At 38.6% G+C, this 18,347-nt stretch overlaps 1 protein-coding gene across 1 annotated transcript in view; it reads right to left on the minus strand.

The window, feature by feature from the left end:
- The window catches only part of LOC306875608 (piezo-type mechanosensitive ion channel component 2), a gene marked incomplete at both ends in the record, with an annotated part of 550,584 nt that overhangs the window by 121,654 nt on the left and 410,583 nt on the right, over positions 1 to 18,347 (minus strand). The window contains 4 exon segments of the mRNA XM_079426295.1: positions 3,890 to 4,104; positions 8,406 to 8,553; positions 15,268 to 15,400; positions 16,904 to 17,105. Of these exon segments, the coding sequence (XP_079282421.1) occupies positions 3,890 to 4,104; positions 8,406 to 8,553; positions 15,268 to 15,400; positions 16,904 to 17,105 (698 nt within the window).

An 18,347-nucleotide genomic window follows, 5' to 3' on the forward strand; every position in this document is an offset into this window, starting at 1 on the left:
CGCTCACAGTTCCCCTGAGGCAGCGGTGTCCGCTCGCAAGTCTCGCGCAGCAGCGGAGCCCGCCAGCATTTCCTCCAAGGAGGTGGAGCTTGCCTCTGGCCTTCCCGAAGCGACGGAGGCCGCTGATCCCTCCGAGGCAGCAGTGCTCTGCTGCTCGGTGCCGTCCTTTCCTAGCGGCGGATCCCGCTGAGGTTTCCGTCGAGGCGGCGAAGCAGCGGTGCCCACTCACGGTTCCCCCGAGGTGGCGGAGCATTTGACCCAGACCTTGTTCTTTCCACGGTGCTCCCTTAGTGTTCCATGACAGGTGGCCCAGTTCAAAGCTCAACCAGTCAGCAGAGAACAAATGAAAGAAACACGACTCTCATTAGTGGGGTATGACAATGGTTGCTGATTAACAAACAGGGGGCATTGCAATAAGAAGCCCTTACGTTTTTCTGGCGAACCGTTGAATTTCTCTTGGAATGTCAGGCATAGGCTGGTAGTGGAGGGACTCGAACTGGGACTGGGTTGTGGCGGATCAGTTGGAGTAATGCTGGCCTCAGGAACAGTGATGCATAGTGATAGCAACGTCTTTAGCTCCTCTGTGAGTGAGGTGAGTCGCTGTATTTGTTGGTTGTGTGATGCCAGCATGAACGCTTGAGCAGAAACCTCAGTGGAGAGATGAATGAATGAAAAAGGCTGATGAATCAGTGTTCGGTGAAGACTTCTGTAATGATGGGTCAGTTGAGTGAAGATCCATTTGCAGCTTTATTAACATAAACTCAACAAGCAATAGTCAGTCGACTTTATTGGACTTTTAATGGTCAATCGATTTAACTAATACTCAGGAGAGGGTGCCCTCTGGTGGCGATCGGAGGGAGCCACAGAGGCCTGATTTGTGACAAAAATCCTTTGCCAAACGATAAGCACAATATTTACCAAAAAGAAGTATACTTCCAAGTTTATTTTATTAAGTATACTTAAGTAAAGTTCAAGTATATTTTTAAGTGTACTTTATGTAGAAAGTATACAAATATCAGTGTACTAATAGTATACTTGTAAGTGTACTATTTCAATACACCTTGGGACTAAATTTGCCCACTTTCTAGTATATAAAAGTATACTTTTAAGTATACTTTTCATTTACTTTTAACTACTGTTATACTTAAAAGTATATTTAAGTATTTTATAACAGTATATATTTAGTATATATTTCAATATATTATAGAAAACTTTGTAGTAAACTTTGTGCACACAACTAGTTTACCTCTATGTTTTTAGTTTGTACTGCACCTATACGAAAAGTGAACTTATAGGTATAATGATAGTTTACTAATTAAATAATTGTAGCATTTTTATTACACTTTGAAGTATAGTCTCAGTAAACTACTAGTTTAGTAGTTTTATAATGCAAGTATACTCATAAGTTTTCTTTAAGTGAACTTTTTTACATCATACTTTAAGTATACTACTATGTCCCTATTTATTAATTTGTATATATTTTGTTATTCGAAAATCTTAACACACAAAACATCAAAAATAAAGAACAGGATATCTGCTTGTAAACAACATTTTATTCTAGCTTCATGTATTCTTTTTTTATAAACACTTGAATGTGGGTTAAATAAATAAAAGTTTCATAAATAAATAAATAAACAAAATAAAAAAAAAAATAGCTGAAAAAAGACTATGAACTGGATTGAGAATTGTAATAAAAATGCATATGGAGTCGATCAACACCCCAAAGCTTGACAATCATTATTACCTCTTCATGGGTCAACATTTTATTCCATAATGTTACACAGTTTTGATGCTCTTTTATATCTGTTGATTGTGTTAGATTATGTGTGGAAGCATCTGTTGTTTTCCGGTTTCTTCTTCGCTTGTGTTTTGGAAATTCTGTACAGAAGATGTGTAAATGCACCCCCTACCACATAACAATGAAAACATTCTCAGAGCACAAATATAGTTCAAATAAATTTAGACGTTTTCAATGTACAAGTCAAATATACTTAGATATAATTTTAAGTATATTTCTGAGAAGTACATAAAAAGTAGACTGAACGTATACTTTACTATTTTTTGTTTAAAAGAAGTATACGAATAGCACACTTGCATAAACTTCTTTTTCGTAAGGGTTGCAAAACCATCAGACGGTCTCTTGTTGGTGGACAGACTGTAATGCCGCGAGATGCGTGATATCAAATCAGATGGCGGTAATGAACAAATTTAGTTTGTGATCTATTCAGAAGACACTGCACTGCTTCAATGCATTACAGGCTCATGACTCGTCAGAATGCAAAACGGAATGTAGCTTTTGGTTGCGTTACACTGCTACTTGTTGGAAAAAGTAGTAAGCTACTGGAAAAGCTTCAGTGTTTTAAAAGTAGCTGAGCTACTATCACCAGTGTTGTGCAATTTACTTCCAAACTGTAATACATTACAGATTACTTGTTACTGTTATTTAAAAGTAATTCATTACCTTACAATATTACTGGCTCAGAATTGTAATGTGTTACATGACTCCTGTATTACTTTTGAGTTACTTTCATCAAAATATCTACAGAAGTAGAACTTAAAATTCTAAAATGACAAAATGTACTAGAGCCCTGCCCTAATGGCAAAGTGTTTATGTTTCGTTCTGGCTTTTTATTAAGTTCATTTAGAAAAAACGTTTGGAGCAGTTTTTGTTCATTAAATAATCTTTTTCTTTCTTTTAAGTAACACCAAGCGGCCAGCGGCAGACCTGTAGGCTGATCATAGCCTTCTCAAATCATCATGACTTGCCTATAATAAAATCTATAGATATACTAAAACAGTTCAAGTATATAACAATGTTTAAACGTTAAACCTAGATAAATGTGCGCTGCATCCAGTAGTTTATGCGGAGAGTGGAAGCTAAAGCACAGGACATGGAGGCACCAACAACTTACGCCATAATTTTTGCTCATAAAGGTAAGAGTAATACATCATTCGTAACTGTAAAGGGTCTACTTTTATTTGTGTGCACTCACAATATCAACAAAACGTCGTGCTTTTATCTTGAACAGGAGTGCTTCACAAAAATGAACCTAAAGTCAGTGAATACATGCCTCACAGACATGATAAATATATCTATAGAAAGCTTTAAATTACTACTTAACGAAATCAATAAAAACGAAAACAAAAACTAATTAATACAATCGTTATCCGTGAAGATGCACTTCTCTCTAACAAGGAGATGGCGAATCCTTACTATTTCCCCTGGACACATTCATGGTTATTACTTTCGCTGGGGCTTTTTCTTTATTGTGTGTATTTGAAGGCAGAACTCTTCAGCTGTGCTGACGGCTTGCTGCTGCTGCTGGACACTAAACACCGTCGAGCCGCTCATGACGGTCGCGGCAGCACGGCCTCATGTTGTTTCCACCAGCGCGGCAATTTTTTTTCATCAATAATTGATGGATGTCTAAAATATAAAGATAAGGAGAAGCCTAAAACAGGCCTGAGGACCGGTCCACGTCTGAACTATGACATGAATATTGACCCGAAGCCTGGCCAACATAAAAAAGTCAGAGCCCGACTTTAAATCAAATTTAAAAAAATAAAAAAAATTTGGGGCTAAAAGTGTGTTGTAACGTAAGCGTTACTGAAAATGTACAGAGTAAAATATTACTGGAAATTGATTAGTAATGCCTTACACTACCGCGTTACATCAAAAAGTAATACGATACTGTAATGCATTACTTTTGTAACGCGTTACTCCCAACACTGACTATCACACAACTGAAAAATGTAGTTATGTTAGTAGTCGCTACTTTTAGCTAGCTACTCCCCAACACTTATCATAACTAATAACACATAATCATAACTTGTCATAATTTATTGGTCATATCATCTTTTACAGTATAGTTCTGCATTTATTCCTCACCTCTCTGTGACACCAGGCAGTATGAAGAACATCCAGAAGTGTATCCCAAACACAAGCACTACCTGGAAAATACACTTCCCAAGAAGAGTTTTACGAAGATAGAGTGCTCGGTCCACAATCATGGTACTGAACTGGATGAGGAGCATGACGAGAAATGCTTCAGGAACCTGGTCTTCTGACAGTGACTCTGTTATATCAGCAGCTGCGCTGTGCTTCTGTATGAATAATTCAATACACTTATTAATTGACACATAAAAATAAACACTGAAAAAAAAAAACTAATTAGAAAGTCAAAACTTTTGCTGGTCATATCTCAACAATGAAATCCAGTATGCTCAAATATTGAGGAGAACTTAAGGAGAACTGACTACATACATCTAAAAATACAATCTAAAAGTGATGGTTTACTAAAGAGGATTTGGTAGGTGGCATTCTAAGGCAAGGGGTGAGAATGAATGTCTACTTCCTAGAATTATTTATCATCTTCATGAGCCTGTATACCACATAATAATACCCCACATGAAATAACCTAGAAGACTATCTAACACTTGACGGCTGCTCTGTCATTTCTTCTTCATCAGTTAGGAACCTAGGTGTGCTGTTTCATAGCAATATTTCATTTGAAAACCATGTTTCTAGCATCTGTAAAACTGCATTTTTCCATCTCAAAATCATATCTACCTAAAATCATACATATATGTATATCATTAGTATCTACCTAATTACATAATACTATTATTGTTAGAAATTGCAACAATATAAAATAGAAATATAATACATTTATACATTTAAAATTTTAATTAAAACAATAAGTAAACAATAAATAAACAATAATCTCCTGGCCAGAGGAGAACTGGCCCCCCCAACTGAGCCTGGTTTCTCCCAAGGTTTTTTTTTCTCCATTCTGTCACAGAGGGAGTTTTGGATCCTTGTCGCTGTCGCCTCTGGCTTGCTCAGTTGGGGACACTTAATTTCTAGTGATTATCGTCAATTTGATTTCACAGATACTATTTAAACTAAACTGAGCTAGACAATGACATCTCTGAATTCAATAATGAAATACCTTAACTGAACATTGAGTGTTTAATCTTATTTTTATACATTACTGACACTCTATCCTCCAATTTGATACTGTCAAGTGCTTTGACACAATCTATATTGTTTAAAGCGCTATATAAATAAAGGTGACTTGACATAACATAACAGAAAAACCAAACAATACAGTTTACATTTTACATTTTTTCCCCTGCCATGAACCTACCAGGAAACCAATGTCTATCCTGGTTTCCATCAGCTCCATCAGCTTCCATCAGAGTCCTGTCAACATCTAAAGGAGCGTTTTACCTCCTCACCGATTTTCCACCACCCCAATCCCGAGCTAGAGTTCACAATGGAGGTCGATGCTTCTAATACAGGCATAGGAGCGGTACTCTCTCAGCATCATGGTAATCCACCCAAGCTCTTCCTCTGTGCTTCCTACTCCCGTAAACTCAGTTCGGCAGAACACAACTATGACGTTGGCAACTTCGAGGAGTGGTGTAACTGGCTGGAGGGGGCCAAACATCTTTTGTGGTCTTAACAGATCACCGTAACCTGGAATATCTCAAATCGACTTAACCCATGGCAAGCAAGGTGGTCACTGTTCTTCACTTATTTCAATTTTAAGGTAACCTGTTCATCATCCCGGCTCAAAGAACATAAAGGCTGATGTTCTCTCAAGATCATTGGTCTCAAACTCAATTCCTGGTGGGGCACAGCTCTGAAGAGTTTAGCTCCAATCCTAATCAAACACACCTGAGAAACATCCAAGCAGGTATGAGCTGGAGCTGGTTGGAGCTAAACTCTGTAGAGCTGTGGCCCTCTAGGAATTTAGTTTGAGACTAATGCTCTAGACAGTTTGAGCCATCTCAGATTCCACTGTCCAATGCAACTATAATCGCCTCTACTCTCAGAGATTACGGAGGCCCAGTACACTGAACCTCCACTGCCAGAGTGCCCACCAGACCGCTCATATGTCCCACTCAGTCTTTGTCAGCATGTCATGCAATTGGTCCATAATTCCCCCAGCTCATGGTCATGCAGGTATTACTGCCACTATCCAGGTCATCTCCAACCGTTTCTGGTGGCCTACACTCCAACCTGATACCATTAACTTCATTCACAACTGCACCATCTGTAAAATCACCAAAACCTCCCACCAGGAGGCCTTCTTCAGCCACTTCCTGTTCCTCGACGCCCATGGTCACTCACTGTCCTAGACTTTGTTACCGATCTCCCAAATTCCAGGAACCATACCGCCATCCTCACTGTAATAGATTGTTTCTCCAAGGCATGCCTTCTCATACCCCTCAATAAACTCTCTACAGCATTTAAAACCACAGACGTGCTTCTGGAACAGGTCTTTTGTTTTTATGGATTCCCTGAGCATATATTTTCGGACCATGGCCCTCAGTTCACTTCTCGAGCCTGGTCTGCTTTCTGCCAACACCTTAACATCAATGTCAGCCTCACCTCTGGATATCACCTGCAGTCTAACGGTCAGGTCGAACAACTAACTCAAGAACTCACCTGCTTCCTTCGCTCCTACTGCCATCAGAATCCGATTGGAGTCGCTTCTTACTATGGGCAGAATACACACAGAACTCCCTCCGCAAACCATCTACTGGCCTCATGACCTTTCAATGTGTGCTCGGCTTTCAACCACCCCTGTTTCCCTGGTTTGTAGAGCCCTCAGAGCTCATTGCCATCAACGATTGGCTACAGAGGAGTAAGGACACCTGGAACATAACTCATGTACATCTTCAACGAGCCATCCGCAGGGTCAAGGGACAGGCTGATTGCCTCAGGTGACCGAGTCCCGTGTACACCCCTGAACAATGGGTTTGGCTCACTTCAAGAGATCTTCGACTCCAGTTCCCTTGTAGGAAACTCAGCCCCAAGTACATGGGTCATTTCAAAATTCAAAAAGACAAATTAGACCTGTATCTTACCGTTTGGCTCTTCCTGCAAATTACCGTATCTCACCCATGTTACATGTTTCTATGCTCAAACCCGCCGGTTGTCCAAGAGGACCAGGAGGAGGCCGGTGACCAGGGTACCCCTCCCCTAATCCCTGAGCAACGCGACAGAGATGTTGCTTGAGCCCACCGCAGACGGAGAACCCAAGTTTGCCGTGATGTACGAGCCAGAACAAAAGGAAGTGACTGAGCTGACCATCGCCCCAGAGCCTGAGCCTCATGATGAATCTGACCAGGTGTGGGAGCCGGCAACTTTGTGTATTGTCGAGAGAGTATAAGTCGAGATCTATGGCTTCAAGGGAAGCCCTGCTGATGTCCCGCCACTGTGAGTGAGTTCACTTGCTGGTCACTGTCAATCCCTCAGCTCACCTCAGTCTGCTCCATCCAGTTGTGTTCCCTGTCTCTGCCTCCAGCCTTTAAGTCCTGGACTCCACTTCGGCCCTCTGACCCATTGGCTCCGCCTTGGCTCCTTGCTCCCTCATCTCCACCCTGGCCCTTCTTCCCTCCGGCTCTGCCTTTGTCAGTCATTGACCCTCCTCCACCTCAGGCTCTGTCTGGCTCCTCCTTCCCTCCTGCTCCACATTTACCAAGTTCACACCATGGCTCCTTCCTCCCTCCCTCAACTCCACCCCGGGGCCTTGTCCTGGCTAGTCTCTGCCATCTGGCTATCCCTGCTCCTGGCTCCCCACTGGCTCCTTCCACTCCCCCATGGACTGTTGCTCTGAAGACACTGCACTGGCTGAGTTAGTCAGCTGCTCTCGAAATGCTCTCATGGTAGTTTGATGCTATGCGTCACAGTGATGTGGCATCTGCGCTGTCTCAAGTCGGACAAAATTTCTAACTTGCGTGCTCTGCTTCACATCAGCCTCAGATCGGTCTGTGCATTGCTGCATAAAGTCCAACACACCTTTTTTATTTTGTTCTATGCCCTCCACCAGATCCCCCGTCCTCTCTACCTCCTCTGTTGGACAATTTATAGTATGAGGACACACTTTCCCAGAAAGGAGCGAACTGTCACATGTTTTCTGTCTGCTCTGTTTGACCTACTTTTCCTGAGTTGTCTTATACGTCATTATATTCACCTTGTCTTGTTTCTTGTTAGTTAATTAATTTGTTCCTTTGTTTGCTTAAGCCTTCAGTTCTCCCTCAGTGTTTGTCAGTTCTCGTTAAGTAATTCCTCATCTTCGTGAGCCTCTATACCATATTATGTAAAAGTAGTTAATTGTGCATTTTCACCACTTATTTGCATAAATCGCGCCCTGAATGGATACCCAGGGCTGAATTTGAAGAGGAAGAAAACTTCGATTTAATCTAGGTTTTAGATTCATTTTGATGCAATCCACTGTCTTTTGTTATTTTATATTTTCATTCAGAATATTTTGGAAAATGGATGGCTTTAAGACACCAAAGAAAAGTACTTTTCTGCAGTTTTTAATGAATAATTAAATTGAAATTAAACAGCACAAAAAAAAGGGAAATTATGTAAGAGCAGCACTTACTCCAAATGCCCAGTATCCAAATATAATAATGATGAAGTTCACCACATCTACCAGGAACATCAGCGCATACACATCACACACAGGGCTGTACTCGGGGTGGATGATGTCATAGAAGAATTGCCTTATGGGTAAATATATGTGTAGAGCACTAAAGAGAAAAAAAGTTTTACATTAGCAGGAGTATTATTATTGTATTAATGTGGCAGGATGCAATGCTGTTTTTTGGAAGTACACAATATACTAACAGACATATAAAATTGCATTTGTGAAAACAAGATGAATGGTATGCATGTGTGCTGTGACTGAGCAGCAGAAGGGATTCTGTTTCATTTACTCATGACTTCCAGAGGCTAACAATCATTACAGAGGAAAACAATCATTTATGGCTATTTGTGTTTTACGCAGAGTTGCCGAGCCCATTGGAGCTGAATACTCCATCAAGAATATCTAAAAAGTGTTAAACACCATTGCTGTTGTGGAAAACGTTCTCACAAAGCTAACAAAGAGTACAGAAAATTGAGAGATGGCCTTCGTGGCCATGATGGAGCCAACAGACAGCACAGAGAGTTCAAGGATGACCTGCGTAACTGTGACAGAGCCAACAAGGGACTCAGAGTGTCCCCAACTTCTAAGGGAGGAGCTGTAGTGGATGACGCTGGCACCGTGGGACAAGCTGTAGTGGGCACCACTGCTTTGAGAGAAGGGAGCACTGGAGTTGGGAGCACCATCCTAGGAAGTGTTGGGACCACCAGTTTGAGGGCACTGAGACTGGGGTGGCCATGGCTGTTGTGGTCCATGTCAGACCAAGCTCCACACGCATTGGAGCCTGGGACACATAGCCTTCCCCAAAAATGTTTTGAGTGGTAATGAAGGGAGACCCATTCAACAAACTTGCAAGAGGTCCCCAGAGGACCACTGATGTAAAGTAGTGATTTTCAGGGGTCATTTATTTTTTTTTGGACCTTCCAACATGATAACGATTCAAAACACACAGAAAAAGTGGTCAAGAAATGGTTTGCAGTAATCAATATCAACTTTTTGGAGTGGCCAAGTCAGAGAAAAGACCTGAATCCAAGTGAAAATTTATGGAGAGAACTGAAGATCAGAGTGATGGCAAGGAAGCCATCCAACCTCAAGGACCTCGAAATCTATGTAATAGAGGAGTGGTCCAAATTCCTAGTGCAAATATGCAACACATTTGGCACCAATTATGAAACCATTTGACAGCTGTGATTATTGAGAAAGGGTATTAATAATTGTGAACATGGAATGTTTTGTCACAATGTGAAAGAGCAAATATTCCTCATTAATATTTTTAACACAACTTACTTTTTGTCAATTTTTTTGTGTACAGTAAAAAGATGCCTATTTATGAAATAAATGTTCACTATAATTAGCCATAATACACCAAATTTGGCATGGGTATGAATAATTTGGTGTGTATATGTGTGTACATGTGTACGCATGCACACACATGCACGCACGCATGCGCACACACAATGGTAAATTGGATTGAAGAAAGCACATGGGAATACAACCTTGGGGAATCATTCATAAATAAAACTGCAAAAAAAAAAAAAAAAAAAAACAACAACAAAAAAAAACACATGAAACAGTAAACTAGGACACTAAGAAACAAATGTAGAAGGAAATTATGCTATCGTTATAATTAGTATTAGTAGTATTTTCAATTCACTAAATGCACTAACATTTCTCTTTAAATATTGGTTGCACATGTAAGAAACATTTTATATCCATTTCAGGCAATTTCAATATTGATTTAAATTGTAATCTTTCAATCAACTAGTGGTGAAACAAATTAAACATGCATGTACAAAGATTAAGCAGAAACCTATTTTATTAAACACTGAGGAATAACTAGGAGATAGATTTGGTAACAACACAGTACTATAAACAATGCCAGACAGGAAACAAAGGAAAACTCAGGGCTTAATAAAAGAGGAGAGTAATCAGGGAGAACAGAAACAGGTGTGTGGGACTAATTATCAAAGGAAGAAACTAAATTCATCGATTTAAAAAAGTGTGCATCGGATACAAGTTGGCATTTGTATCGCGATGCATCGTTTCTAACATATTTGCATCGGTAAAAAACTATTTATTTATATATAATTACTAGTGGATGCACAATACTTTTATTGATTAGAAAGTGACCAATATTTTATATATAGATTGATTTCTCCTCTCGAAACTGTTACTCAAGCGTGTTCTCTCATCACCGCTGTTGCGTGAATATGACGGAGACAACACTACACTACGGAGACCTGAGGAAAAGCGGGGATTAAAGTCCAAAACCTGACTTGAAATAACCTAACAAATCAATCAGGACTAAAGCGGTTCCATGAATGACAAATTAATTAACACCATAGGAAAAAGCAAATATATCCATTTTGCTGTCAGAAGTGGACGAGGCTTACGCGAGTGAACGAGTGCTGCTGCATGCATGCGTGCTAAACAGACAGAGTACAGTAATTCTGAGTCAAATATGCAGTTTGCTAAAATATTTGTTGATGGACATTAAATGTGTTGTTGTTGTTGGACATGTTGTAGAATTTTAAACCTACATGTAAGTTTATTTTTATGATAGCAATAACTGTAAAGGGACTATTGTAATGGGTAAATAAAATGTACTAATTTCTAAGCTCAGACGAGAATGTGTTTCTTATAGCAGTTAAAATGTACTTTTAATTTAGTGATTTTAACTTTTAATTTAGAGATTTTAATTCTTTAAAGAGCCATTTTAGATTGTAATGTTCTAATGTTCCACTATCTGTTCTGCTAATTATAAAAGGTACAGCTGTCATAAAACCAGAGAGAAAGGCTGCATGGCTATAATAGTATGTGAGAGAGTCAGTGGTAATATAATTGTGTTCCTATTGGTCAGTGTTAGAGGAGCTCAGCTTAGCCTGACAGTTAGCCTGCCCTGGACCAGGTTAGTTTTCCAGCATAAGTTGACGCAGTGACTGAGGTTGATCTATGTTAAATTTGCTTTATGGAACCAAATCATTTGACAATGAGTCAGACTAACTGAAATAAGTATGGCCTATTTGGTAAACTTGTTTTATGAAACAGGCCTCAAGGTGTTAACAGTCAGAAGACACATAAGTTAATTTATGATTTGCTGTCTGTCTGAACCAAAGAAATAAAAGCGATCATATTTTTTGCATTGCATTGTATTGCATCGAATCGCATTGTGTTGAATCAAATTGAATCGAAATCGGATCAGACTGCATCATAATCAGAGATGGGCAGTATTTTAATTCAAATGTATTTGAAATACATATTTAATTACTACATACATATGTTTTGTAAAAAAATCTAAAGTAATGTGTAATTATATACTTTGAAAAATTGAAATTTTGTTTTTGAAATACTCAAAATACATAAGCAAGTAGTTCATTTTATTCTCAGATAATACAATATCTTTCTTCACAAAAAACAACACTATTTATACATGCATTTATTTAACACACCAAGCTTCTTATTTACATTTCCTTGCATTTGTACATAACACACCTGGACACACAACTACCATATAATTTTATTTTGTATATTGTGTTCTTTCAAAAAAATGTTATATAGTATTATTTCATATTTACTTATTCTATTTTTATATCTATGTCTTGTCTTGTCATTCTGTTTCTGCGGTGGAAACCTCTGTCACCATAACAAATGCATTGTATGAGTAAACATACCTGGCAGTGAAGCTCTTTCTTCACCTGTGATAATAGTACTGCCAACTACAGTATAGCCTATCGTAGTTTTTGGCTAGATGCAAGTGAATCATATGATTCACTTGCACCCCCCCCCCCTCCTTTTAACAATGCAAATTGTGTCAAAGCAGCTTTACATCAGCTTGATATAAAGCTGGGTGGCATTATATCAGCTTTACAGCATTTAGACAGGGAAATAGTGTATCGAAATAGTGTCATTCTCCTCTGGCCAGACAAACTCTTCTAGATTAAATCTAGTATATCATTAAGTATATCATTAAGTAATCCATTTTATTGTACATCAGTACTTTTTTTGCACAACAAAAAAAACAAAACATAATTTACCACTTTATTTCCAAAAATATTATCCAAACACGTGTTGTGGTACTCTAGTCTAGTGAACACTCACTCATGAGCGTTGTGTTGACGCGAGACTTCTATGGAATGAACACAACACAAATGCAACTTAATGCTCTCGTGAACACAATGCAGATCAATATTTTCATAAATAAAGTTGTAAATTATGTTTTATTGTGCAAACAAAGCACTCGTGTTGCTTAATAAAACAGAGATTAAACCACTGAAGTCACATGGAGTACTTTAACGATGTCTTTCCTCCCATTCTGGGCTTTGAATGTGTAAGATGCGTTGTTGCCTATGGAGGGAAAGCTCTCGAATTTCATCAAAAAGATCTCCATTTGTATTCGGAAGAGGAACGAAGGATTTATGAGTGTGAAACAACACAAGGGTGAGTAATTAATGACAAAATTTCCATTTTTTGGTGAAATAAACCTTTACTTCGTCCATGGTTCCAACTGGAAAAAAAAATGAAAGAAGCTGTTTTGGTACTCAATGCAAACTGGCTAAGTAGGTATGTATTAAAATATATACTATCAGATAGGCCTATTGCTCACTGAATGTTATTACAGGACAGAAGAAAAAGCTGTTCTAGAACTTTACTTGCAAGCTGACAAGTGATGTTAGCTTGCTTGGCAAACGTTAGCTAATTGTTTCTATAGACAAACTGAAAATATGCAAGTATTAAATTAAAATAAATATTATTGCCAATGTCTGAACAGCAAAAACAAAACTTAAAAAATGAAAGCCTTTAGACTAATTATTATGTGAATGACTCGGGGCAGTTTGGCTGGGAAAATCCAAGGGAAACTGTCATTTACTGTAGTTCATCATGTCAACTTCATCTGTCGACATGATGTTGGTGAATTCCACTGGCCGTTGCTCACTCGCATTAGACCTACTATGGAGTGTGTGCAAGAGCATGAGCAATAAGTTACTGACCACAGCTCACTTAACGACCACTGGTGGCACTAGTAACAAGGGTTTCTTTATTCTACATAGAGTTTTCTACATTTTCAGGAGTTCATCTTTACTGTTGACAGAGAAATAGCTTGAGCCATTCTCTTGAGTAGGATTAGGTGGTATGACAATACAGTTTCACAGGACTGCTTAATTTTTGACATGCTTATAAAGAAACAATAAAGGAGCGATAAAGAAATATGAAAAAATAAAGTGTAGAAATGCTTGATGGTATTCAAGTAAACATAAATTAGAATAAATATGAATAAGTGTAATGGAGCCGACGAGATGGGAGGCGTGCTGATCCATGTGCAAGCTTTTATTATGAAACATGGTCAAAAACACAGGCAGGGTCAAAAAACGGCAAACAGGTATGGCACAGGCAAGACAAAAGAGCAATCCTAAACGGGTTTGAGTCAGATGACAGCAAAGATAATCCAGAGGGCTAGACAAGAGGTGTAATCCGTAAACGTGAGCGAAAGTCCAGACGAGGATCAAACACAGTGCGAAACAGCAAGCAAAGGTTAATCCAAGATGCATAGGCAAGAATCAGGAACTAGGAAATCAGGAAACACACCAAGACTAGACTAAGACTAGAACTAGAAACTAAGATGGAAATGGCTCCGTAAGGCAGCTAACACTAGGAGAGTGCTAAACGCTAGACAATACTCGGTGATCTGAACAGGATCTGAGTGGGTGTTATGTAGTGTGTCTAATAGCTCTCAGGTGAGCGTGTGATTGGTGACAGCTGTGTGATCAGTGCAGCGTGTGATTGATGACAGCTGTGTGATCAGTGCAATGGATCATGGGAAATGCAGTCCAGTGTTATGTGTGGTGTGAGAGTCAATATGATGGAGAGGCGACTTCTTGTGGCAGTCGGACGGAAGGCGACCAACCAGATTTGTGACAATTAGTATATATTGGATATATTGTCTAGTGTTAGGGTTACTTGTATTTTAATTAAATACATTTATCACACCAGTATTTTTGTTTTGTCATTAAATACATTTGTTGAGCTTCTATTTATCATTTGTAACTAATTACTTTTTGATGTAATTGTGCCCATCTCTGATCATAATAGGGGTGAATCGTATCGCATTGCATCGGTAGCTGCTTCATATGTATCTTCAGTGTATCGTATCGTTGGCTATGCATCGAGATGTGTATCACAACGGCCTCAGTTATCGAGATGCACATCCCTAATGCAAAGGGATGATCTCATGTCAAACAGAGACTTTCAAATTTTATTGCAGAGCTGATTACCTATGGTCTAAAATAATTTCCACTGACCCTTACCTGGAAGGGCTACCTTCCAGGGAATTTCCATGGCTAATCTCCATGGATTCATTCAGCTTGACCTAGTACCTTTGCTCCTTCCGACAAAATTAACGTCATGGCCTCTGTCCTCATGACTAACCTGCTAGGCAATGGCTACGGCAGTGAGAAGGAATGAAATAAGTATGCTAGTTATGAATGTAATTATGGTTCTCTAAATTCTGGATGACCACTAGAGACCTCTGTCACCCAGAATGGAGAACAAAAAAAAAATGAACTGAGCATCAAGCCACTGTGATGTATATATTCATGTCACTGTGTGATTTTTAAATGAATGTTTTTGTCACCCAGAATGGAGAACAAAAAAAAAATGAACTGAGCATCAAGCCACTGTGATGTATATATTCATGTCACTGTGTGCTTTTTAAATTAATGTTTTTGTTTATGTAAAGCTCTTTTGAACAATACATTTTCAAAGTATATACAAACTATATACATGTGTTTGAATGAATGAAAATGTCATGTTATTGATCTCTTACAGCTCTATGACTGCAGCTTTGGCTTCCAGCATTCGGCCATTCATGTACTGTTTTATTCGCTCCTTCCTGCTTAAATCCACATTCCGCTGTTGCTTCTTCTGTGAATGTTTTTTCATGCTTTGGTTTGAATCTGCTGATACAATATTTAATAATCATGTTAGCACAGTATGTAAATGCTTACGTATGGCATCACAAAGCACGGTAACACTTTATAATAACGTTCAGTTTTAAGTCATTTATAAGTGATTCTTTAATGATGAACTAATAATTTACAAAACACAACTATGTGTTCATAAATGGTTAATGAGTGATACGTTAATATTTGTATTTATATTTTGTAGATGAAGTTATAAATCATTTACAAGTGATTAGATAATTATGAAATAATCATTATCATAATCAAAACATGACTTTACGTTCACAAATGATTATTAAGTAATATGCTAACAATTTACAAATCTGTCGTAAGTTAAAAAATAGCATATCATGAAATAATCAAACAGATCCTTAGTAAATGGTTAATAAGTTACTAGTTTTTATATTATTAATCACTTATAAACCATTGAAATGTCAACATTGTACTATTATCTCACAGCATTAAAATACTCCATGTGTGTCAAAGAAGACATCTGTCTATACCCTCATCGGTCAGCCCTTACATTCTAGTACACACTACAAAGTATTCAAAACCTGTTACGTAACTACAAAGTATTCAAAACCTGTTATGTAAACACATGAATAAATAATTTACAAAGCTTTCTGAATTCTCTAATCTAAAGTGTAAACTATTCATCACTTGTAAATGTGTTACACATCATTTTTAGATTTTTCTTACCTGTTACAAATGATCTGAAGGTGTATACAAGGCATTTACAAAACTTTCTGCATCCCCTAATCTAAAGTGTAAACTACTCATCAGTTGTAAATGCTAATGATGTAGACAGATATCTTCTCTGACACACATGGACTATTTTAACGCTGTGCACTTGAGTGGAGGGTAAAACCGGTTCACATTATCACTAGATCACACACACTCCACACAGAACACAAGTCTGTGCTGATGAGAGAAAGGGTTTAACACAACCCACTGGAACCCCCTGACTGTAAGTCATTTACACGTTTATTAACTTGACAGCAAATAATTTATTATTCTTCTTCTACAAAAAAAATAAAAATAATAATTTTAGCATAATTGCATTGTTGGGCTTTGACCAGCTTACAACTTTAACGAAAAATACATAAATTATATACTGATCATTTACTAATGGTTTAATCATCATTTGTTCATGATTAACACATATTTATTGAGATACTAGTACAATGTTGACATTTCAGTGATTTATAAGTGATTAATATTAAATTAACTAGTAACTATTGACCATTTACTAAGGATCATTTTGATTATTTCATGATATGCTATTTTTAAGATAATTTACAACATATTTGTAAGTTGTTAGCATATTATTTAATAATCATTTGTGAACATATAGACATGTTTTGTAAATAATTAGTTCATTATCACTTGTAAATTATAACTTATGTATATACAACTGAACGTTATTATAAAGTGTTACCATATTATTTGTTTGGAGTATTATGTGTATATAAGTTTGCCATGTAAGTGTGGAGATCTTACCCTGTCTCTCTGGGCTCTCTGCACTCTGTCTCTGAAGTAAAGAAGTGTATGACGTGTATGAAGGAAAGAAGGGCATTCGTCTTCTTGTGTTTTCTTCTTGTTGTCTTGATCCTCCAGCCATCTTGTTTTTCTCTGTTTTTCTCTTTAGTTTCTTAAAAAAGTCTGGCATCTCCACCTCCTTGTTATCCCACAAACCATGACACTGAAGGAACAAAAACACATCAACATTTCATCTCACTGGCTCTGTTCAAAACCTACTTAACCACCTAACTAGACTAAGGTGACCAGATGTGACACTTCCCGGGGACACGTTCGGCACAGAATTTCCAAATTGCCTAAAATAACCAGGTGTTGGTTGCTTGTGCTGCACTGATTGATCGCTGTATGGCATCAAAGTACCGTGAGCTAGAAAGCAGATGTGATACAACGGCCGATCGGCTCAGCACAAACAACTAACACCTGGTTATTTCAGGTAATTTAGAAAAATCATGTGCAGAACCTGTCCCCGGGAAGTGGCATGTCTGGTCACCTTAAACTAGACAGCTTTCTCAGATATCACAGGCACGCTTCTGATGCAAATATGGCCTGGTTTGAAACTTTCGTTTGGACAAATTTTAAGGAAGCATCACTTTAAATATCAAAATACATTGTACCAAACAAATGTAGAAGAAGAAGAAGAGTGAGAAGAAGAGTCCATGAGAGAATAGGCAGTGGAAGAGACCATGGAGGAGCTGACAGAGAAATAGACCACAGAGGAGCTGGCAGAGTGGGATGCCCTGACAGAGCTGCAGCCAGAGAGGTGAAGGTGGATAGTGATGGAGTCAGGTAGTCTGGAGACCAAGACAGAGCAGGACGTTCTGGAGAACCAGAGTGATGATCCTGAACTGTAAGGTCAAAGCGATAAGGAATGTGTTGGAGCTTGGAAGTCTGAGGAAGAGCCAGAGGGAAGACAGACCAAGGTGGAAGCAGAAGAACAAGGGACCCCAGTGAAGCTGGAGGGATAGCATGCAACGGTGGAACAGAGGATCTGAGGGCAACCAGTGGAGCTGAGGGACTGAGTAGAGCCAGAGGGCTTGGTGGAATCAGTGAAGGAAGCAGAGATATGGAGCTGGACAGAACCAGCAGAGTCTGAACACCTTTATTAGTTGGTTCAGATGTGTTTGATTGGGGTTGGAGCTGAAATCTGCAGGACAGTCTTTTTGTTCGTGTTTGTTGTTGAGATCACGTGAGTTTTGTTTGACTGTTTGCCATGTGCTCGTTGTCTTTGTGGTTCCCCTTCCCATCGTTATTTCATTAACTACTTTAGCTGCCATCACACCTCTGACTAGTTAATCCATCTATTCTCCTTCTACTTAAGTTCCCCTCGTGTGTAGTCTGGTGTCTGACCGTTGTGGTCAGACACCACACGCTTCGCTCGTGACCTATTTCTGGTTTAGTCGTGTTT

This window comes from Barbus barbus (assembly GCF_936440315.1).
Source record: "Barbus barbus genome assembly, chromosome: 10".
NCBI classification, from domain to species: Eukaryota; Metazoa; Chordata; class Actinopteri; order Cypriniformes; family Cyprinidae; genus Barbus; species Barbus barbus.